The 24517-nt window shown below is 38.0% G+C and overlaps 1 protein-coding gene across 4 annotated transcripts in view; it reads right to left on the bottom strand.

The window, feature by feature from the left end:
- Positions 1 to 24517, bottom strand: part of LOC127453449 (protein Aster-A-like) — a 48914-nt gene that overhangs the window by 6386 nt on the left and 18011 nt on the right. For 3 of the 4 annotated variants that reach the window (XM_051719789.1, XM_051719791.1, XM_051719792.1), the window contains 12 exons: positions 24275 to 24378; positions 23366 to 23461; positions 22593 to 22673; positions 19855 to 19973; positions 19327 to 19597; positions 13270 to 13432; positions 8567 to 8710; positions 7712 to 7830; positions 4821 to 4963; positions 4630 to 4733; positions 4008 to 4238; positions 3712 to 3793 (listed from right to left, as the gene is read on the bottom strand). In XM_051719789.1, the coding sequence (XP_051575749.1) occupies positions 3712 to 3793; positions 4008 to 4238; positions 4630 to 4733; positions 4821 to 4963; positions 7712 to 7830; positions 8567 to 8710; positions 13270 to 13432; positions 19327 to 19597; positions 19855 to 19973; positions 22593 to 22673; positions 23366 to 23461; positions 24275 to 24378 (1657 nt within the window). The remainder of the gene's footprint in view (positions 1 to 3711; positions 3794 to 4007; positions 4239 to 4629; positions 4734 to 4820; positions 4964 to 7711; positions 7831 to 8566; positions 8711 to 13269; positions 13433 to 19326; positions 19598 to 19854; positions 19974 to 22592; positions 22674 to 23365; positions 23462 to 24274; positions 24379 to 24517) is intronic. The other variant, XM_051719790.1, reaches the window with a different exon arrangement.

Genomic DNA, 24517 nt, shown 5'->3' with positions numbered 1-24517 from the left:
AATGTGAATCACCAAAAACAGAAGAAGAATGTGAAAGTGATCTGTTTCTCACCCACACCTATTATATTGCTTCTGAAGATATTGATTTTACAACTGGAGTCTTATGGATTACTTTTATTATTTACTTTTTATGTGATTTTTGGAGCTTCACACTTTTGGCAAATATTCACTTGCATTATATGGACCAAAAGAGCTGAGAAATTCTTCTAAAAATCTTTATTTGAGTTCAGCTGAAGAAAGAAAGTCATACACATCTGGGATGGCATGAGGGTGAGTAAATGATGAGAGAATTTTCATTTTTGGGTGAACTATTCCTTTAAATAAATCATTAAATACATAATTAAAAACATTATAAACCATTAAATAATTAAATCCACCCATTTTTAATTTACAATTAGTTTTTGCTGATTTTCAGCTTTTAATTTTCAGGGTTACATTTATCAGCACATCACTCAACGCAAGAGGGCTTCACTTTTCAAAATCAATCTACTAGGGTCCGTTCACAAAGGACATCTGCGCTGTTTTGGAATTGGTTTTCTATGTCAACAAGTGCTAGATGAACATATTTGATGTCCGTAGTGACAAGTTTCACAGATTTTTCTGAATTTTGTGCAATGAGCGCAGCGTTTGTAAGATGTGGTGTCAAGTTAAAAAGAACTTAAAATAAATTTACAATGCTAAATTTAGTGAGGAAAAAAAACAGAAGATAACGGGCGTGATTGTGAATTATGTGAATTGAGAAGTATTGTGTTATGTATTTACTTGATGTCCTTGTAAAATCTCTGCCAGCAAACAAATTTTCCCTCAGGATACAAATAAATCTTTAACTTGAACCTTTTAAAACATGAACAAATTCAAATTAAAGTCAAATTTAGAAAATGAAATAAGCAAAGCTCTAGCATAAAATTAAAATCAACCCAAAGCTGTAAGTTAAATATGGATGCAAAGCTACTTAAAATGAAATGCATAGAAAGTTTTTTTTGATTTATTTAGGTGATTTCAATTTTAATTTAATGAATTAATAGTTATAAACTATTTTACTATAATCCATTTAATATTTAACAATTACATTTTTTACATTTGGCCCTCCAATCTACAGAGATAGATCTCCCAAAAATGAAAATTGTAAACCTTTGTTCAGCCTCAAGCTGTTCGAAACCCATATTTATTCCCCCCCCTCCCCCACCCAAACACTGGCATAGCCACAGGTGGGCCTGGGTGGGACAGGGCCACTTATCAGGCATTCAGGCCCACCCAGTTATTGTCTTTTACCCCTGTTCCACCAACAGCCAAAAGCTTGCTGGCCTCCGATAACAAACCGCTAACGTCACAGGCTGTCGGGTGGGATAATGTCAGTAACAAAGCTTTCAAAACAACAGCTGCTCTAAAAACAAAACCAGATTGCTCTCATTATAAAGAAGCTATTTACACTGTAAACACCTGATGCAGTGGTGAGATGCATATTCATTGAATGGCCATCCTGTACCGTGCAGCGGCTCCAACCATTTTATTTTCCGTGTCTAATAAAATATTTGTAACAAATGTCATATGTGAATTGACTGGTATAAATTAATTATATATTTAAATAATTTCTGACCTGTTCATCAAAACCAGATCGAGTTGTAATTAGATACTGAATTAAATAACTTTGGATGTTAAAATGCTCTCAAAACTCCTAAGACTATAAACTCTATTCACTTTATTTTCTAAGATAAAGAAAAATCTAATCACAAATCTCATATTTACAATTATGAATTTTAATTGTTATAACTTCTATCCGTTGCATCAAAGGCAGCTTGTGACAGCATAAATACACTACATAGAAATTTTGGATAAAATATTTTCTCAAAACTCCTAAGATTTTTTTAACTCCAGCCTCTTTATTTTCCCAGTCCTTCTAAAATGAAATTGTTATTTCCAAATATCATATGCATGGATTTATTGCTATGAATTTTATTTGACATAACTAAGGGAAACAATCACAGGCATAGACAGATAGCTCAAATATTTTCAATACCTCCAAACCACAGCGCGGCCATCTCTCTGCAACTTTAATGAGAGTAGGGTTGCGACGCAGTGACATGTTTAGGAAAACAAAAGTTATTTTATTGACAGTTAACCATACAGCGACAAAAATAGGAGTGGGAATCACAAGTTAACAGGCAATATGATATAATATCAATATTTAGGTCATGAAACGATATTATTGCGATTCTTTATTTTTGGTGTATTGCAATATTTCACTCAATATTTCTCATTCGTCATCATTGGACTTACGAGAACTATTTCCAAAACACCAAATGCATTGTTTAATTAACATAAAAGTGCCAGTTTACAAAACAACACCAGTTTATTTCCTAACATCTATGTACAATGCAAAGCCATAAGCATATAAGACCATAATGGCTCCCTATTTCTGTGGTTAGGTCAATGTAGCTAATATTTCTAAAAATAAATTATAGTATTTATGAATTCAATAGTAGCCTAAACACTTTAAAAACATACCCAAAAGTCTATTAGATTTCACCTAAAAGGTTAATTTTATATGATACTAACATTTCTGTCAAAATACCTCAGTTAATGTTACTACTGTAAAATCATAATACATTTTAGTAAGGGAGGGTTATTATGTGTAAAGCATGATAACTGCACCTTCTAAGGGACTGTTGTTGAATTCCTAGATTGATTTGGCAAAGAGAATATTTTTTCACATCACCACAACATTAATGTGGAAAAATGTAAATAATAATATCGATATTTGGCATGCAAAAAAATTTCCCGATACTTTAACATAACAATATTTTTTTCCATTTCTAGACAAAACCCATTTCCGTCTTTTTTATCCATCCAAAAACATGCCAGCAAATTGTGCTGGCAAAACAATGACCAAAAATAATCCAATCTATGGTCAAATGTCCATTCTGTTTTTACATTTAAAAACATTTCTAGAGTATATCCTCCAAAATCACCATATAATCTGTTCTCAACCACAATGCCTCCTAATGTTCCATATATTTCACATGTAAACATTACTAAATGTATCTATATTATCTGAATGAACTAAATGTACTCAATCACGGATATTTTTGATTTGTCTTTTAATATTCTTAAAGTAGACAACATTAGTTAATGTACTAAAATTGCACAGTTAAACATTAAAATCTCAAATAAATAAATAAGTTTACAGATCTCATACAATCGATAACTTCTCTTGGCCCACTCACCCATAAGTTTCTGGCAATGCTAATGTCTGTAGAGCACAAAAGATAGAACACTTTTGTGTTCCATTGAAGAAACAAGTCATATGGGTTTGGAATGGAATGAGGAAGATTACATGATGACAGAATTAAAATTTTGGGGTGATGAATGATTCTCAGCTTTCACAGGAACCCTAAAATAAACACCATCATAACATGTTGTCCATGATGCCAGTAAACAGTACATTCTGATCTTTAGAATCCCTCATCTTTAGAAATAAGAGCTGAGCTAAATGTCCTCAAGAACAGAAAAGAGGAGCTCTTAAACCGAAGCCAAACGCCACTAGTGATGACAACCCGACAGCTGGAATGAGCTCTGTTTGAACTTTGTTCCATCTAAAGCGAACCTGATGATATCAGCTGTTTGTGTGAATGCTGACATTACAAACTCACACAAATGAAAGTTTATGGACTCACACACTCACTTTGCATGTATAAAGGTGGAAACACTCACATGAAGCTCACGATGAGCAGTATGGTGGAGATGCTGTTGTTACTGCTGGCTCCACGCCACCTCTCTTTTACATACTGAGCACCTGGAGAACAGAACAGGGTCTCATTAGTGCTGTAATTCCACATTCCACCACTAGATGTCAATGCATTTCAAGCACCTAGGTTTAGCTAACAGCACCTTTATAGAATAATAAAGAATATTAGCAAGTAAAATCTGATAAGAAAGAAAAACAGTCCACAAGAAAATGATAAAATTCCCTCTTTTTTTGTTAGAATGAATCTTATTAGCGGACTCACTCGCTTCTCCCCTTTCGCGCTCCTCACCAATTCCTCTGTCTCCTCGTTCCCCGTCTCCTCCTCCGGGACCCTCCCTCTCTCTCTCCCGGTCTCCTGCTCGTCGGGGGCAGTTGCGTTTGCGTCTGCGCAAGGTCGGGGGTGTCTTGGCGGAGTCTGCGGAAGCCACTTCCCCAGTACTCACCACAGAAACCTCTGTCTGTAGCAGCGTCTCCAACTTACACACCTCCATTTCTGACCAGGAACACAGGAAATCATTTTACAACTAACGCTACAATAATCCTATTTTATTATTATTATTAATATTATTATAAGAATAAGCAGTGATGGCTGGCCCAAAAATGAAAATTCTATCATCATTTACTCACCCTCATGTTGTTCCAAACCCATGACTTTCGTTCTAGGCAGAATGTTAGCCGCAGTCACCATTCACTCTCATTGTATGGAAAAAAAAGATGCACTGAAAGTGAATGGTGACTGAGGCTAACATTCTACTTGTCATCTCTTTTTTATCATGAAAGAAAAAAGTAATTAATGTTTGGAACAACATGAGGGTTAGTGAATGATGACAGAATGTAAATTTTTGGATTAACTTTAACAAAAGTAACATAGGACGTCTCCTTACCCATGTGTCTGTAATACTCTTCTATCCCACTCCAAGTGTTCTTCTCTATCAGAGCTTTCACAAGACTCCACGGCTGCTTCCTGTAGCAGATATTTGACGAGACCCTACAGACGCACACACAATGGGTTTCTCAGCAGAGTTTGCGTTTGAAGCACAACAATACCACCATAACAATGGTCAGGAAGTTCTACCTGAGCCGACTCTTGTAATTGTTGACAGAGGTGAGGCAGTATCTGTGTACAGTGTAGAAATAGTCCTGGTAGGGGATGCCTGAGGTTATGACCTCCGAGTCCACCACATAGCACTCGCCCCGTGTGCTGTTCTTGTGGAGAGTCTGCGCATCACAATACATACAATGCAATAACTGTAGAGAATGTTTATTCCTGCTTATTAAAGGAATGTTCTGGGCTCAACCCAAGTTAAGCAAGCTCTATCCTGGATGCTTTCGATTACTACAGAAAGTATAATGACTCGTCCCTCAGTTTGTAAAACAAAGTTTACAATAATGCACTTACAATGGACGTCTAACGGGCAAGGCATTCTGAATGGGTTTAAAAGCAGAAAAATGCAGCTCTTAATTTGGTTAAAGCATTTATCTGATACTGTCATCCAAAAATGTGTGTTATTTGAGATGTAAAGTAATTTGAGATGCAAAAATCATCCTGTAAGCATTGGGACTACTTTACTCTTCTGGTTATGCTTCAATCATGTATTTCCTGTGGGTGGAGTTTGCTCTATGTAAACAGTACTTTAGGGATAGCCATGCCCTTTTTGCTATCATTGTGCACATCATGCAAAAGTTACAGGATTTACCGAGTTTTTCATAGTCATGACAGGAGTTGAAAGATTGGATGTCATTTTGCACAGTTAAAGCTATGATACACTCAAAGTGAAGTTCTTCTTCATTCTTCACTCATAGTTAGAAAAAAAGCTTTTGAGCTTAAAGAATCCCCTTAAAGTGAATGTTCACTCAAAAAATGAAAATTCTCTCATCATTTACTCACCCTCATGCCATCCCAGATGTGCATGACTTTCTTTCTTCAGCAGAACAAAAACAAAGTTATTTAGAAAAATATCTTAGCTCTGTAGGTCCAAGTGCAAGTGTGAAAATGCAAGTGAATGGTGATCAGACCTTCATAGCTGTAAAAATCACAAAGGAAACAGAGAAGCAACCCATTAAGTCCAAATCTTCAGAAGGAATATAATAGGTGTGGGTGAGAAACAGAACAATATTTAAGTCCTTTTTTACTCTAAATCTCCACTTAACTTTTACTTTCAGTTGAGAAAGTGACACTAAACAGGCACCACATGTGACTTTCAGATGTAAAATTGAAAGTGGAGATTTAGAGTAAAAAAATTACTTACATTTTGATCTGTTTCTTACCCACACCTATTATATCACTTCTTAAGATATAGATTTAACCACTGGAGTCGTATGGATTACTTTGGTTTCCTTTATGTGATTTTTGGAGTTACAAAAATCTGATCACCATTCACTTGCATTGTGAGGACATACAGAGCTGAAATATTCTTCTAAAAATCTTCATTTGTGTTCTGCTGAAGAAACAAAGTCATACACATCTGGGATGGCATGAGGGTGAGTAAATGAGAGAATTTTCATTTTTGGGTGAACTATCCAGGTTTTTTATAGCTGTTTTTTAATAGAAGGACATCGATCCTATTGCAAAGATGGGTGTATAAAAGGGTGGCAACTCTGCACTCCAGTGCGTTCATGTTGACTGATCTAGAAATTAACTGGAAAAAGATGTTGGCATGATCAATACATGGTCACATCCACAAAAATCGAGGTTACAGTGAGGCACTAACAATGGAAGTGAATAGAGCCAATTTTTGAAGAGGTTAGAGGCAAGAACGTGAAGCTTAATTTTTGCATCCCAAATGATGCAATACAGTGTGCACTTAATACACCATGCACTCAGCCATGTAGTGTATGAATTTTCCAAGTGTAGCATTGACCCAAATGGAACACTTTACGTTTTTTTACTCCACAGAAACATTCGGAAATTACGTTTCAAATACATGTGATTTGTTGCCGCTAGCTTTAGCGTGTTAGCCAACCTCAGTTCAACATTTGTATCTCAAACAACATACATGTTCACACAGCGTGGGGTGATGATAAAGCATTCAACTCAAATTTGTAATGTGCGGTCTTCATTGAAGTCTCACTAGTTGCCATTTTCTCCATTATTATCAAGTGTCCAACATCCGTTTTGACGGTTGATGAAGTACACACTACTTCCACTATTTGCACAACAAAATGCTATAGAAAAGTGTGAAAGTGTACTATCTGAGAGGCACCTATAAATTCTTTTGTTAAAATTTGTGTATTATTTGAGCTATAAAGTTATTTAAATCATCGTTTTTACGGTCGTTTTACGGTTTTGGGGTTTAAGGCATTATGTTGTCATAGCGATGAAGCTGTAAAATTAGAACTTTACAAAGAAAATGTTAGTAAGTGATTTTATCACACTAAAATCATGTTAACAAATACTATTAACATCATGTGGCTATACTTTTGAAATAGTGAGTATTTTAATGTTTACAGATTAGCTCCATTGACTTCCATTAAAAGTGCCTTTCTGTAACCCAAATTTTTGCTTTTTTAAAGAAAAGGAGGGACGAGAAGAAATAATTTTTTGTGGTAATCAACATTATGCCACAAATTCTGTTGAATGAGATTCACTTGTATAGAACCCAGAAAATTATTTTAACGTTTATTCCGGTGAAATGCCTTGCCCCATAGACTTCCATTCTAAGTGCATCACTGTAAACACAATTTTACAAACTGAAGGATGAGTCAAAATTATTTTCCTAAGTTATTTATTAACCTTATTTAGTCTGCAACATTCCTTTTAAATCTAAAATGACAACTATTGCATCAATGAGCAATGCTCATAGATCTGGAATTTACTACCGCAGATTTAAATGACTTTCTGTGGGTATTTTCCCCTTAATTGTGATGCAAATACCATTGGCTCCAATTACCATGTGTTATCAGACTTGGAAAGAATTAAGGTGATTAAGAAACAACTAAGATACAGTAAGAGCAAGTTGGACCCACCTGTGTTTCCACCACAGGAGCAGTTTTTGGGCCCAGCGGGTTGTTGATGGCGATGGTGTAACTCAGAACTCTGCTGCTTCCACTGCTGCTGTCCTGCTGCCACTCATGTACAGACAGATCTGAACCAATCACACGAGAGAGAGAGAGAGAGAGAGAGAGAGAGAGAGAGAGAGAAGAACAGTTAGGTTATTCATTAGGGGACAGAGCGAGAAGGGTTGATCATTACAGTCAGAGCACTTGCAGGGGCACAGATTAGGGGGCAATTATCCATGCAGACAACATAGACAAAGAGCTCAGCATGAGAGAAAAACACTACTCACACTGTGCTATGGAGGCTACCACCACTTTGTCTATCGTTACAGATGATAAACATAGTCAATATTAGAATCTATGTTGAATAGTTTTATTCTTGACCATTTCTGAATAAACAAAACTTGCAATGATAAAACAAGAAATCATAAAGAGAAAGAGACTATGGTATTCAGAGTCTATGCTACAGAAAATAGTGAAAACAAAGAGCTGAGTGCTCAATAACTGCACAAAGGGCCTCTATAGGACAAACAGCAATGAAAGAAGGAAAGGAGGGAGGGGGAGAAGAGGACACATGAGATCTGAAAGTTGCAGGAAAAGGCAGTAAAACAGCACAGCAAATAAACAGATCAGAACCACAGTCAGCAGCACTGTCAAGGATCAAGCACTACAGATACAGTCCACTAGGGGCAGTATTACAAAAAAGACAAGTAAGAAAAACTCTGAAATACACTCGGAGGGTTAGAGGAAATTGTTTATTTGCTAACATACATTTAATAATCTAAAAAAATGCAGGCATGGATAAGAGTGTAAAAGTCTACTGACCGGTAAAGTGGCGTTGGGAGAAGAGGTGTTGTATGAAGTGAGTGTCTGAGAACAGAAGGTCATGGAGCTTATCCACGCTCATGCGAACAACTGTGTTGATATGCAATCGGCCGCTGAGGTCTGCACAGAAGGACTCAACCTCACCTGCAGAGAATGACAAGTGTTAAAATAATCCTGGCTGCCTTTTTACTTGACACATATTTTATTGGATAATGGTTTCAAATCTTTGAAACTTAGCTAAATGTAAAATATTAAGTGTAGTGTTTTTATTTTTTGACATTTTTGACACTTTTATTGATAGAACTGTACAGAGACAACATGATATGATGGGGAGAAGAAAGGAGGGACAGAATCGAGGTAATGACACAAACCACACACAAACTTGCATTAACATCACAGCTCAACTTTTTAGGAGGGTCTGTGCTGACTGCAAGGCCATGGCACCAGTAAGGTTAAAGGAATGTTTCAGGTTCAATACAAGTTAAGCTCAATCATCAGCATTTTAAGCACAATGTTGATTACAATAAATAAATAAATTTCCCTCCATTTCTGTAAAAAGAAAAGCTAAAATCTGGGTTACACTGAGGCACTCACAATGGCAGTGAATGGGGCTAATTTTTGGATTGTTTAAAAGGCAGAAATGTGAAGCTTATAATTTTATAAAAGCACTTACATTAATTCTTCTGTTGAAACTTGTGAATTATTTGAGCTGTAATGTTGTTTAAATCATCGTTTTTACAGTCATTTTAGGGTTTACGGTGCTAAGGCCTATTCAAACCAAGTCCATTTTTCGGTGCGAATGTTTGTTCCGAACGAGCTACTGTATTGGAAAAATGGACTCCTATGCAGCTATTCACACTAGGTCCTATAAATAATCTGCCAACAATCCGAAGGTTTTTTTTTTCAGACTGCAATGAAAACTTACTGACCAATGAGAAATTAGCTTTTTTGTAATTTTTCCAGTGTTGCTGCAGCTGCTCAATCCAGCATGTTGGTGGTGTTAATCAACTGGAAAACACTGGCATTGGACGTGCAGCTGATTTATGAACTTATACTTAATATACTTATACATATTATAAGCAGTTGCAGTTTAACCCTTGGTACTGCAAAAATAAACCTGGCATGATTTTGAAAGTCTGCTTATAATATATGTGCATGTATTATAAATGTTCATAAACAAAGACTCTGAAGTGTATTCCTGTGCTTTTTTACTCATCTCAAGCACAAAAACACAATATAATTTTAGAATATTAATGTAACGTGCTGATACTTCATATTTTATAATATACCTGGTGTTTTGTCTTAATGTTAATCACTGTGCCCGTTATACTGGCATTAAAAATATCGAGGTTCGGCAATTTGTTTGGACTAAGCTCACAGTAAAATATCCCATAAAAGTCTCTTTATATGCAATATTTTGTGTAGACAAACAAATTGCAAAACAGAAATTCACTGCTATTTTTATCGTAAGGATAATATAACTAAGTATTTCTGTAATGGTGCTCTTTTCTAACAATGCACAAGAAACCCTGAATTCAATACAAATATGGAATAATTTAATTGAAGAAAAGACTGAGAGCTAGGGTTGCAGCGGTATACTGGTTTCACGGTATGAAAATTGATGGTTGTCATACCATGTACATTTGCTTATCTACGGTACTGAGAATAAAAATGCAACCGGATGGAGAATCTCACCTGCGTGTGCGCATCTCCTTTCCTCTTTGACTGCCTGTCAGACTCGTCAACATGCCCCACACACATGCAGTGGAGAAAATGTCAGAGAGAAGCGAGGCGAGGGGGTCTGACATAAGTGAGTCGCAGGTCTATTCGGACTGTGTCGCGGACAGTAGGGAAAGAACAATGCCATGGTTGAAGATATTCCGGCGGCCGCCCAAGTGATGACCTATTTAGGACTGCCGAAGCAGATTTAATGATAATCTCGCAGTGAGCTACAGGCTTCTCATCTGGGGCCAGTTGCACCAGCTATACGTACGTTACAACTTAGCCTAGTTGTTGCGTAAATGGGCACTAAGTCACAATTTATGCACTACTAAATATTTGAGCGTTGCACCATTACATTTAGGTAGGACATAACCCTATGTATAAACTAAATATTTACGGCAGCCTCTGACCAGGAGTAACTGATGGAATAAAAAAGCAGACTCTTTTAATGACATCAATGAGCTCATGTTTTGCGTGACAGGCTTCAATCCTTTCGACATATGTGATGTTGACATTTACAAGAGAGAGAGAAAAAAAAAAAATAAATAAAAAAAACGTACTTTTAAGCAGCTCTTCAGCATGAAACCGATCTAATGGTGCAGTTTTCAGGGTGCGTTGCCCGGTGTCAAGTGTCAACATATACAAAATATATAAGATATTAAAATGAATGTCTATTTTTCCAGCCTGTTGTATTAGTATTTATTTATCAACCGGGCTTCTCTCGATATTACGGAGCGCAGACCTCAAAACTGATGTGACCAATTTAAATTCTAGTGAGACTTTTCTAGTTTAAAGCGTTACAGAGAAAGTCAAGTCGAACCTCTCAAACAGTAGCCAGCCCTGACATGCCAAACAGCACTGAGGAAAAGAGCAACACTGTGCTATGCGCACATTTTTTTTTCATTATTCATCATCACCTTTACAAAATTGTTTCACAATTTTACATGAGTAAAAGTAACTTATATTTTGACAATGTTATACTTTCATATGAAATAATCTAAAGGTAGAATCTATTAGACCTCATTTTATATGAACAGTAGCAGTTGTAGTTAAAGTTTCAAGATGAGTTTCAGCTAGTATTTTTTCATAAATACTATAATTTGTTATTATTATTACTATTATTTAAGACTAGCTACACTGACTTAACCATGGTAACGAGGAGCCTTTCCTCCTGTGTAATATGTATGTTCTGTTTGAATTATGTTTGAAATTAGGAAACAAACGGGATAATAATGGACTCAAAGTAAATATGCTCTTCAATTTTATAAAAGGGGGAGAGAAAACTTCCTGTCACTTTTGTTGTTGACGTCAACAACAAAAATAATGTCACTTGATGCATGTCCTTGTACTTGAAAACCATGAACAAAACTATGCAACCTAAAAGGAAATGCGGCCCATGATACATTAAATACAGGTTATGTTTTTACTATGGTGGGTCCTGAAGCAAAACCAGTTGAGAACCACTGAGTTAAAGGTACAGACAGGAGCAGTCTGTCTGCACTGTCACACACCTACAGTATGTTAATTATTAATAATCATAGGACATTACTTTAAAAGCTCACACAGCTGAAGTTATTTTTCATTTAGTAGTTAATTTAACATGCTATGCTAACATGTAAACTAACATGCTTTAGTTATATAACATGTTATAATTACATGCTATTTTTTTTATCATGTTTATAATTCGGTTTATTATTATAATTCTGTTAGCTTTCTTGTTTATTCTATTTATTTTCAAAAGGGAGACTTTTTTTTAACACATACTTCCGTTAAAAAAAATGGTTTCAAGTTTCAATTCTAATAAAGCATTTGTTCAACCAAAAAAAAAAAAAAAACTTCTGTTTTCACTCCTTTAAGGGTCATTGTAACTGATAATAATAATTGTGTAATACCATAGTTTAATTAAATTAATTTTAATTAATTATTTATATTTATTTATCACACATTATACATTTGCACATATACAGTGAAAGTCTTTTTTTTTCTCACATATCCAAGCTAAGCTGGGGTCAGAGTGCAGGGTCAGCCATGATACGCGCCCCTGGAGCAGATAGGGTCAAGGGCCTTGCTCAAGGGCCCAATGGTGGCATCGTGGCAGTGTTGGGGCTTGAACCCCTGACCATCTAGTCAGTAACCCAGAGCCTTAACCGCCAAGCCACCACTGCCCCTGAATATGTTGCATAATATAATGATACCGTGATATTTTCTGAGACAGTTATCGTACCGTGTAAATCTCATACCGTTGCAACCCTACTGTGAGCCAGTGTTTTCTTTTATAATATTTTTTATATTATGCAACATATTTTTTACTATACCTGTTATTATTAAAGTACATTATTCCATGTGTATTTCTATCACTGTACCTTGTATTATTTTATCCAGGCATTATAAAAAGAGAAGTTGGGTTCATGAGTTTGTTTGGAATATACTCAGACAATTTTTGGAGGGTTTAAATGCAGAAATATGCATCATATAATTTTATAAAAACACCCATTAATTCTTCTGTTAAAACTTGTGTATTATTTGAGCTGTAAAGTTGTTTAAATCATAGTTTTGATGGTTGTTTTAGGGTTAACAGTGTTGTCGTCATGGCAAAAACGTTGCCGAAAATTGGATTTATCTTCACACAGAAAAGGTTAGTAAGGGATTTTATCACACAAAAATCACTTTAACACGCATATTGTTTACATCTTGTGGCTATACTTTTGAAACAGTATTTTACAATTTACGAATTGGCCGCATTCACTTCTAGTAAGTGCCTTGCTGTAACCTTGATTTTTGCTTTTTTTAAAGAAAAGGAGGGAAGAGGCATATTTTTTATTTTTTTCCTAATCAACATTATTCCACAAATGCTGTTGATTGAGCTTAAATTGTATTGAACCCGGAATATTCCTTTATGTGGTTTAGTCAGTTTATCTTTAACACATTGTGAGACATTACTGTAGCTTGTTCTGAAAAACAGTAGTAAGAAAAGCACTCACTCTCTTCCTGAGTGTCTGATGAATTGCTGGAGTCAGTTGGGAGCTCCTCATCATTAGTCATATCCAATGAGGAGAGGTTTCCTAGGCTGTGTGGGACACTGGGAGGGGACTGAAGTGCCTGATTGGCTGATTCTGACCGGATGTCCATGCCTTCCTCCACGATCTATAAAAGCAAATGAGCACTTAGCTATAGGGTAAAAGCAAATAAAAATTTAATCCCTAACTTAAGAGCAGATGAGGCAATCCTTTACATTAAATTGTTACAAAGCGTTATGTAAACAAAATTCAATTAAAACTACAATTCATCATAATTCTGTGATGGATATGAAACGATGATTAAATCAACAACCGGGGTGTAAATATGTGCTCTGACAGCTATTGATTCAGTTACTATTCTTTACTAAATGATGCGATGCATCATGAAATCTGGAATTTGGTCACAATTCAGTTCCATCCAATTCAGTGCATTTTTTATTTATTTTTTGCTCAATTAATAATTGATTTCAATTTCAAAAAATGCTGAAGACACCAATGTAACTGAGGGATAACTAAAAAATAGTGAACTATTAACACCACAAAGTTATAAATTCACAAGCTCAAAAATTCTACTTTGGATGATGAAGCATAATACATTAAATTCTGTAATCTATGCATTTAATTTTAATTGCCAGACTCTGCAGTTATATTCAAGTTACAGCGGGTCGATCTACAATGTTTATCTGTCTGTCCAAGTATAAATGACAAAACGAGTAATAAAATATTTGAAGGGAGGGCTGACTGTTTTTCCGAACATGTGCACAATACAATTGTGGAAACTAGGGATGCAACGATATGAACATACCGATTTTAACCAAAAACTATAGGCCGACACTTATATTCATCACTGTTTTACTTATGATTTATGCTTTGAAAATGTACAAAGCAGTACAAAAGCTTTTTTACTGTTCTAACAGTAAATAATTATGGATTAGATTAGATCTTTTGAACACATGATAGGCCAAAATTTTAGAGCCACGATAAAAGATAAACATATTTAAAAGATACAAAAAAAAAATAACAATCTGATAACATGATGATTGATAAGAAAAAAAGTTATTTTGAACTTAAACATTTTTGCAGTTCAAAACAACAGAACTCACAATTTACACATATGCACTCTATATGATAGAACATTACAAATTCATACTATGCATATTGTGGAGGCGAGGGCGCGGTCAAGCATCCGTCTGGCAAGAGAGTAAGCGGTAAGAGTTCGCACCTGAGATGAATTGCTGGTAATTGCTTGTTTCTGTGTTCGCAGTGAGAGACGTGGGAAATAAAAAGGGGCCAGACCTCAGAGTAGGAAGAGAGAGTGAGACAGACACCCGAAGCTGTTTGTGTGTTACCTGCTGTTGTGGAAGCTACACCGTTGCGCTTAATGCAAACATGTTTTTGTTTTGTGCTGAATAAACAGTGACATTCTTGAGTTGGACATGTCATATCCCGCTTCCTCATTTCATTGAACCCGTTACACTGGTGCCGAAACTCGGGATAAAAAGGAAGGATACACTGCCATGGAGTCATGGAGTCTTCAGGTCTCTTGCCAGCATACACCAGGCCCAACACCAGGCCCTCGTGGTCGTGGACCTACACGTGGAGCAGCAGCAGCATTTTGAGGTGCTCCTCTGGGCCCAGGAGAATGACCGGAGGGTGCTGCGTAGGGGGCGACCGCCACCCTTTCCCTGGTGGCATCAAACTCTCATGTGCTGCTCATGATGGGGGCTCAAGATGATCTGGAGGCCTACCTCGAGCTCTTTGAGCACATGGCCAAAACCCCGAGATGGCCGCCGGAGCAATGGGTGGTACATCTTCTGCCGCTGCTGACCGGGGAAGCCTAGATCGTGGCGCAACAACTTCCAGTCACTGACCTCCTGGACTATGCGATGTTGAAGAAGTCCATCCTGCAACGGGTCAGCTGCAGCCCAGAAGAACACCGCCAACGCTTCCGTTCCTTGACTCAGAACGAGGTCGGCCACCCGTTTGCCTTTGCTCAGCAACTCTGGGAGTGTCTGGAAATGTTATTCCAGGCGGCTCATCATAATCCGATGGCAGGTCACTTGGGACAGGGGAAAACACCAAGTCATCTCATGGCCCGTTTCTATTGGCCGGGTATTCACAGGGATGTTCGCTGTTGGTGTGCAGCATGCTGTGAATATCAGCTAGTGAATCCGCCGGCCACTCCAAAAGCTCCATTGTGCCCTCTCCCGTTGATCGAGGTCCCCTTCGAACTAATTGGCATGGACCGTGTTGGGCCATTAGAACAGACAGCACATGGGCATCACTTTGTGTTAGTCCTGGTGGATTATGCAACACGATATCCGGAAGCAGTGCCTCTGCGCAACATCTCAGCACATAGGGTCAGAATTATCTCCCAAGTGGGGATTCCAAAAGAAATCCTCACTGATCAGGACACTGCTTTTATGTCACGTACACTACGCGAGCTGTACGAATTACTGGGGATTAAATCAATTGGGACAAGCATGTACCATCTACAAATGGACGGCTTGGTCGAACGATTTAATCAGACCTTAAAAAATATGATTCGTAAGTTCGTGCACGAAGACACTCTGAACTGGGATAAGTGGCTTGAACCCCTGTTATTTGCAGTGCAAGAGGTCCCGCAAGCCTCCACGGGGTTTTCCCCATTTGAATTGTTATATGGGTGTAAGCCCCATGGCATGTTAAGACATTATGAAGAAAAATTGGGAGGAGGGACCTTCACTGAGCAAAAATGAAATTCAATACGTTCTTGACATGAGAGCAAAACTCCATACACTGAGGCGACTATCACAGGAGAATTTGCTACAGGCGCAAGAATGTCATTCCCAGCTGTATAATAGGGGAGCTCGGCTATGGGAGTTTGCACAGGGAGATAAAAGTACTTGTATTACTGCCCACATCGAGCTCAAAATTACTCGAAGTGGCAAGAGCCCTTTGAGGTCACACAGCGAGTTGGGGAAGTTGACTATGAGGTGGTGCATACGGATAGGGGCGGGGCACATCAGATTTACCATCTCAACCTCCTAAAACAATGGAGAGAGGCGGTCCCCGTTTCCTTGGTGACGGTGGTCCGGAGAGGGAGAAGATCGGACTGGAGGTGAATTTAAAAGCCAATCAACTCACCCCAGTCTCTTGTGGAGACCAACTCTCACCGTCCCAACGGAGGTGGCCAAGTTGCAAAAGGATTTTTCTGACGTGTTCTCGCCTCTCCCCAGCTGCACTAACCTCATAGAACACCACATTGAAACAACCCCAGGGGTAGTGGTATGTAGACGTCCCTACCGCCTACCCGAACACAAGAAACAGGTAATACGGGAAGAATTAAAGGCCATGCTCAATATGGGGGTAATAGAAGAATCCCACAGTGACTGGGCCAGCCCGGTGGTTCTGGTGCCTAAGAGCGATGGCTCTGCCCGATTCTGTGTGGATTATAGGAAAGTCAACGCGGTGTCGAAATTTGTTGTGTGTCCAATGCTTTGTTTTGACGAACTGCTCAATCGGTTGGGCATGGCTCGCTTTTATTCGACACTGAATTTGACAAAGGGATATTGGCAGATCTCCTTAACGCCAATGTCCCATGAAAAATTGCCTTCTCCACACTGTTTGGTTTACATCAATTTGTGACCCTTCCGTTCAGTTTATTTGGGGCACCAACTTCCTTTCAGCGTCTTATGAACAGGGTCCACAGACCGCACGCTGCGTATGCTGTTGCCTTACAGTAATGATTGGCAGCGGCACATGCAGCATCTGGGGGCTGTCCTGAGGTCTCTGCGATGGGCGGGAAAAAGTGCGCAACTGGGCAGGTGGAGGTACGGTATCTGGGGTTTCACTTGGGTCATGGTCAGGTGCAGCCCCAAATTGATAAAATTGCAGTGATTGCGACCTACACGAGACCCAAGACCAAAAAGGAGGTGAGACAATTCCTGGGTCTGAATGCCTATTATAGAAGGTTTGTGCCTAATTATTCGGATGTCACCAGCCCACTGACTGATCTCACTAGAAAGGGAGCTCCAGACCCAGTCCAGTGGACGGAGCCATGAAAAACAAGCATTCACGCAAGTAAAAGCCGCACTTTGAGGCCACTTCTGCATTCCCCTGACTTCTCTCTCCCTTTTGTTTTGCAGACGGACGCATCGGACAGGGGGCTGGGTGCTGTACTGTCCCAGATGGTGGAGTTGGAGGAGCACTCGGTGCTGTACATTAGTCGGAAGACGGATCCCCGGCCTGAGTTGGGTGGTGGGGGGTATGTGGAGGTGAAGGCGTGGTCGAGCATCCGTCTGGGAAGAGAGTAAGAGGTAAGGGTTCGCACCTGAGATGAATTGCTTGTTTCTGTGTTCGCAGGGAAATAAAAAGGGGCCAGACCTCAGAGTGGGAAGAGAGAGTGAGACAGACACCCGAAGCTGTTTGTGTGTTACCTGCTGTCATGGAAGCTACACCGTTGCACTTAATGCGAAGGTTTTTTTGTTTTGTGCTGAACAAAAAGTGACATTCCTGAGGTGAAAACGTCGTCTCCCGCTTCCTCATTTCATTGAACCCATTACACATATGTTGGGCAATTCCACTGAAATGTCAACCACATCATGGAAAAATGAAAACATATAACCAAAGAAACAAAACCCCCTTTTAAATTATGTATAATATTTAATACATAAGAGGGCGCTAAAGGGTGCCTCTTGCTCACACAGCACTGACTGAAGCACTGAACGCAGACAATATTCAATCAATCATGCAGCATTAATGGATATCAAACCCACGTATCAGAAGTCAAAGTCTGCTGGTTTCAAAGCGTTTTGGATGGTTTCCCTCATCATGTACCCTCAGGGTTGGGGAGTAACAGAATACATGTAATGGGATTACACATTTAAAATACAAAATATAAGTAACTGTATTCCACTACAGTTACAATTTATATCACTGGTAATTAGAACAGTTACATTCTAAAAGTATTTTGATTACTGAAGAGATTACTTTGCATTTTATTGTCATTTGTTTCATTTAATATTTAGCCCTTTCAGATAGAAAACATTTATACATATAAATGATGCGATCCAAAGTGCATTTGAACAGCAGTGAAACGCTTTCTTATGATGTGTTACATTCATATGAGCAGACAGAGAAGTATGTCTGAAGTAAGTTTAGAGCAGAAGAAATAGAAATAAACCTTGTGTAAATTGTCAGCTTTACGCTAAGCTAAAATGCTATTTCTAGCCATTTTACATGCACGTTACCAGGCACGATAATAATTTTTTATTAAGAAAATTCATGTTGGATCATAATTTCTTTTTTTCTAGTAAGACCTTTGACAATAAGGCAAAAATCATATTCTTGATAATAATTTTTGTATTGTTTTCCTGTAAAAATATCTAAAAATCCTAAAAAAAAAAAAAACAAGTTAAATCAAATTGATCTTGTTTTAGAAACAACACTGTATAAGATATTTAGGTTTTTTAAGAGAATGTATTTTTAACGTGTATTTTGTCTTACTGTACTGGCAGAGTTTTTATAGTCAAAACAAGTGAAAAAATCTACCAGTGCTGAAGAAGTAATCCAAAGTATTTAGAATACATTACTGACCTTGAGTAATCTAACGGAATATGATACAAATTACATTTTACAGCATGTATTCTGTAATCTGTAGTGGAATATATTTCAAAAGTAACCCTCCCAACCCTGTATACCCTATAGCTAAGTGCTGATTTCCCTACTGTCATGTCCGTTTATGCCAGTTTTTCCCACATTAATGTGAGAAACAATCAAAATTAAATATATATGTTCTTAGGAGCGCCAACCCTTCCACATATTGTGGCTATGATTATTTTTGAATTGTGTATTAAAGTTAGTCTGTTAGTCTGACTTGAAAAATTTACACAACATTCTAAAAAGAAAAAATATTGTTTTAGTCTGACTGAAATCAAACTTTTAAAGTGCATATAACCACACAACTTATGCCCCTTTTCGCAATTTATCGACCCATTCCCTGTACAAATGTTCCAGTCTGTTGTGGCAGGTGACACTTACGGTTAAGGATGGGGTAGCTCCAGTGTGTATGGAGTGCGTGATGGGGGGCAATGAGCTTTGGTAGATGGGTGGACTGGGCTCGGGTTCTACACTGGCCCGAGCAGACGGCACTTCCACAGGCTGACAGAAAGAGGATGAGGAAGATGGTGGCGAAGATCCTGAAGCACAGGGAAGAAAGGAGGCAGATGAAGGGGGAGAGCAGCCCACAGGAGCCCCCGGCATTGAACCCAGATCCAGCAGGTCAGTGACGGAGACCGACTCCTCAGCCGGACTATAGGAGAGAGAATCAAACATTAAATGTCTGTTAAATCATATGGGTCAGCACATAATGGGTCGGTCAGTCATTATTCACTTCATTGCATACTTTTTACTTGAGGGAAGTGCAAAAATTTAGAAAATGACAATTTAATCTAAAAAATAAACTAAAACTGTTAATGTACAGGTACACTGTTTAGGTATTCTGTTTCCTTGTGTTCAAAGGTAAATTGAATAAGTAAATTTCATAAATTCCTCTCAGCGTGGACATACAGTAGGCCGTTCATAAGTTCAGTAGTAGGGGAGACGTAGTCATCATCTTCACTAGTGAGCCCCAGCTCTGTGCCATAACACTGGTGAACAATGTGCCACAGCTCCTTCGGAGATAGAGTCTGTAGAAGAGGAACACAATAACTTAGTGCTTTATAAGCCTTGGTAAAGGGCACTTCCAGACTAAAAATTGCTTTAACATCATTTTTGGGAGGTAACAGAGTTGATGACACAACTTTTTAGACCTACAGGCATTCAATGACATAATTTGCCTGCTAATGCTACTAGCTTTTGAGCATTTGTGAATTCTCTTGCTAATGATAGACATTGACTGTACAGTCAGACACTTAATGGTTCTGTTCCACAACCTAGTGAGCTGCCTCACTGTCTAATTAATACATTGGCAGCTACATTCTAAGCGGCCGTTCAAACCAAACACGTTTTTGTGTCCTCCTGCACTGTATTCCTAAGTAAATATGCGCTAGATCAGGGTTCCCCAATTAGTTTTCACCAAGGGCCAAATTCTGTCAACAATACAAAGTCAAGGGCCACAGCCCTCGATGTAATGACAAAGTGTTTGTGCTGCTGCTATTATTATTATTGCTACTGTTGTTGTTATTATTAAAAAAGTCACGCATAAATATTCTGATTTTTTTCTTAGTTCTTTTTCTCAGTATTAGTAGCCTGTTTTATTTACTCAAACAATTATGAACATTTTGTTTGTATACAAATAGATAAAACTACACAACTTTGCCTGCTGGGAAAAAAAAAAAAAAAAGAAAAGAACTTTAATGAACAATCTAGATCTCCATGTGCGAATCAACTGTTCCTGCTCATCTCCAAACAGGATCTACTCCCCTTAGAATCCATCAACACCATGGAAAGAACATAATGAAACATTTATGCCAAATTAGGTAAATAAATGCTTAAACAGCGTTCAATATATTAATCTCTAACAGCTGAAGGTGCGGGAATGAGACTGGTATAAATGTTTGTAGAACAGCAACATTGCCACCTACTGTATTTTTTTTTTTTACGGACTCTGTGTGTATAGACCTTTCGTCTGAATTTTGTTTTCGCAAAATCGTCACGGATTTGGTGTGAACAAGCCATTAGTGGGCCAAACATTTGTCTCTCATGGGCCCAATGTGGCCCACCTATTGAGGAACCCGGCGCTAGATGGACATCTTAGATTGTTGCACAAGGAGCGCTGCATTTTTTTGTTGCATTTTCCTCAGGCAGATGATTTAATGCATTAATTCAGTGTGATTAATTATTAAAAAAATAATGTGTTAAAAAATTTACGCAATGCACCCTGACCATATGTCAATTCCATAATAAGAAATTTTCCTACCAACTGACCAGTTCAAGCTTGAAGTACCACCTTCATGTTTTTCGAATCACAGTCAGCAAAGGGCAGTAAGCACAGCCCCAGCTGTACAGGCAACACACATCTATATAAACAACAAACCGACAGCTGTTCAAAGACAGCTGGATGAAATACAATGTGTCTTGTGACACGTATTCCAAGTTTCAAACTAAATTTAACTTGACACAGTGCGCTGAAATCGCAGAGTTTATGAATAGAGATGCTGAAAACCAGTGAAATGCGACACAACCACTGTGTACATAGACCAGAGACAAAAGTGCAAACAGAATGTAGGAACATATCCTGTGAAAATAGCCCAAGTATATACCTCGAAAAGATCGACAAACTCAATTGCAAAATGAATTGCTGTGAACTAGGCCAGTGATGGGCTTTTGTTCAACGACAAACAATATATTGACTTCTTAAGCCACTTTTTATATTGTCTAATGCAATAACGCATTGTGTGTGAATGGCCCCTGAGGAGCATATTAACCAAAATGGAACATTATGACTGATTTGAAACACTTTACATGGACAGCAACTTGTTAACAGTCACTCACGTGCAGTTGATTCCAATGGTGTTTGACGTTAGAATGTTGCTACTCACCCATATGCCATTCTAGATGTGTGTGACTTTCTTTCTTCAGCAGAACACAAATGAAGATTTGTTTGCATTGTATGGACCTACAGAGCTGAGATATTCTTCTAAAAATCTTAATCTGTGTGCTGCAGAAGAAAGAAAGTCATGCATCTGGGATGGCATGAGTGTGAGAAAATGATGAGAGAATTTTAATTTTTGGGTGAACTCTTCCATTAAATGAAGCTGTTATATTGATAACTTGGAGTATTGCATAAAATAGAAGTATATTTATAATCACTCTCTCTGTCTGTTTGCTGAGCTTGTAGAAATGCATTCTGGGACTGCCTTATTGTTGAAGGATCAATGCGATGTTGCCTTAGAAAAGTGATGTATCTTATAAGAGCAACGTGATTTTGCTGGCTACTTTAATGCTGCCTAGGTAGTCAGCTTACTAGAATTTTAAACAGAGCTTACAATATCAACAGCAGTAGCTTTATGATAGTACATTTTTATTTATAACTGTGTTTAGTTATAACAGACAAACTTGCTGAAAGCAGAGTAGTAGTCATACATTGCAATTCATCTGTAGTTGCCACCTGCATTGCATGCCAAGTGCTAATTATTATGCCCTGTGTCCAAGCGATGTTGGTCGCCTGCCATTCGAAAGTCTACACACCACTGACAAATACACAGCGCTGATACTGACAGGAGACTTTAGATGGTTATTTCTTTTACAGAGATAAAATGCATGTCAATATAACCCAGAGACTAAACTAGGAGTGGGATTCTCACCTTATCCATCAATGCATTTTGCCATAGTCTGAAAATCATCATGTAGCTGCGATCCCTCGCCCCAAATGATGTGAAGAAGTGCTGACAAATAAAAGATTAGGAAAATTTGAATTCAAGGATGAGTATTCATTTGCAAGATAATTTAAAATGCAACAAAAGTCTGGAAATGCATTAAAGGAATAGTTCACCCAAAAATGAAAATTCTCTCATCATTTACTCACTTTCATGACTTTTTTCTTCTACTAAACACAAATGAAGATTTTCAGAAGAATATCTCAGCTCTGTAGGTCCATTCAATGCAAGTCAATGGTGGCCAGAACTTTGAAGCTCCAAAAAGCACATAAAGGCAGCATAAAAGTAATCGACTCGAGTGGTTTAATCTATATCTTCAGAAGCAATATTTGCATACTTCGTGCAGCTCACCACCTACTGGTTGGAGCTGGTCAATGGTGGAGATTTATAGTAAAATAGGGCTTAAATATTGATCAGTTTCTCACCCACACCTATAATATGACTTCTGAAGGTATCGATTTTAACCACTGGAGTCATATGGATTACTTTTATGCTGCCTTTAACTGCTTTTTAGTGCTTTAATGTTCTAGCCACCATTCACTTGCATTGTATACAAAATCTTCGCTTGTGTTCTGCAGGAGGAGGAAAGTCAAACACATCTGGGATGGCATGAGGGTGAGTAAATGATGAGATAATTTTCATTTTTGGGTGAACAATCCCTTTAATTTTAACATGGATATCCGATGTCTGCTTTGTGGTACCTTATCATGTTCAGTGCTTATCTGGATGGCGTTAGGGATGAGCTTGGCCGTCTTCTCCTTGGTCAGACTTGTCACATCTTTCAGCAGTATGGTTATCTGGTGATACAAAGAAGGAGAGAGAATCTTGAGGATCTTACACTGACCTAAATGAAAGGAAGCATTGTCAGTCTAAGTTAAAGAAATGTTTGGGTTCAATATATGTTACACTACAGACAACATTTGTGGCATACGGCTGACTACCACAGAAATTAATTTGGTTCGTGTCACAGGTTTTTTTTTTTCTTTTTACAAAAATTGTGATTAAACTAATGCACTTAAAATGGAAGTAAATGAGGCAAGGCAGCTAGTTATGTCTAACTAGGACTTCATCCACTTAGGATGAATTAGACAACTTCTGATAAACAGACCAAATAATAAATGTTTTTTGCTAAATAATTCATGTAAGTGCTTTGACAAAACTACAAGTTTCACATTTCTGCTTTTATACCTTTGAAGTGCCTTGCCCTGTGCAAGTGCCTTACTGTAACTGTGACCTAAGTATATATAAAAAAAAAATACAAACTGAGAGAAGAATTGAAATTATTTTCTGTGGTAATCAACACTGCTATAAATGCTGTCGATAGGGTTTAACTTGTGTTGCAACCGGAACAGTCCATTAAGTTCATCGTTAAGTGTTTTGAGAGGCTGGTCCTCTCCCACCTGAAAACATGCCTGCCCCCAACACTGGACCCATATCAGTTCGCCTACAAACCCAAAATATATTATATTTACATATTGCTATTTGCACTTCTGGTTAGATGCTAACTTCTTTTCATTGGCTCTGTACCTGTACTCTGCACAATGACAATAAAGTTGAATTTAATCTAAAACGGCTCAAAGAAAAATTGTACTCTGTAAAATGAGGGTTACCGTGGTCTCCCATCGGAAGATATTACTGTAGAAGCAGAGCCAGTTCTCAGAAAGGTAGAGACGGCCCTGGAGCAGTATGTCTTTCTGCAGTGCACATGAGTAGTCTAGATAAAAAAAGAAAAAACAACCAGAGGTCATGTGATCATTAAACATATACATGAGCCACTGAGAACAAAGCTGTGATCTAATCATTGTTCCTTTATGAAAACATTACTCATTTCACTCATGGAGGAGTGACACTCA

Source organism: Myxocyprinus asiaticus, chromosome 15 (assembly GCF_019703515.2).
Source record: "Myxocyprinus asiaticus isolate MX2 ecotype Aquarium Trade chromosome 15, UBuf_Myxa_2, whole genome shotgun sequence".
Taxonomy (NCBI): domain Eukaryota; kingdom Metazoa; phylum Chordata; class Actinopteri; order Cypriniformes; family Catostomidae; genus Myxocyprinus; species Myxocyprinus asiaticus.
This window is presented reverse-complemented; position numbering and strand designations above follow the sequence as displayed.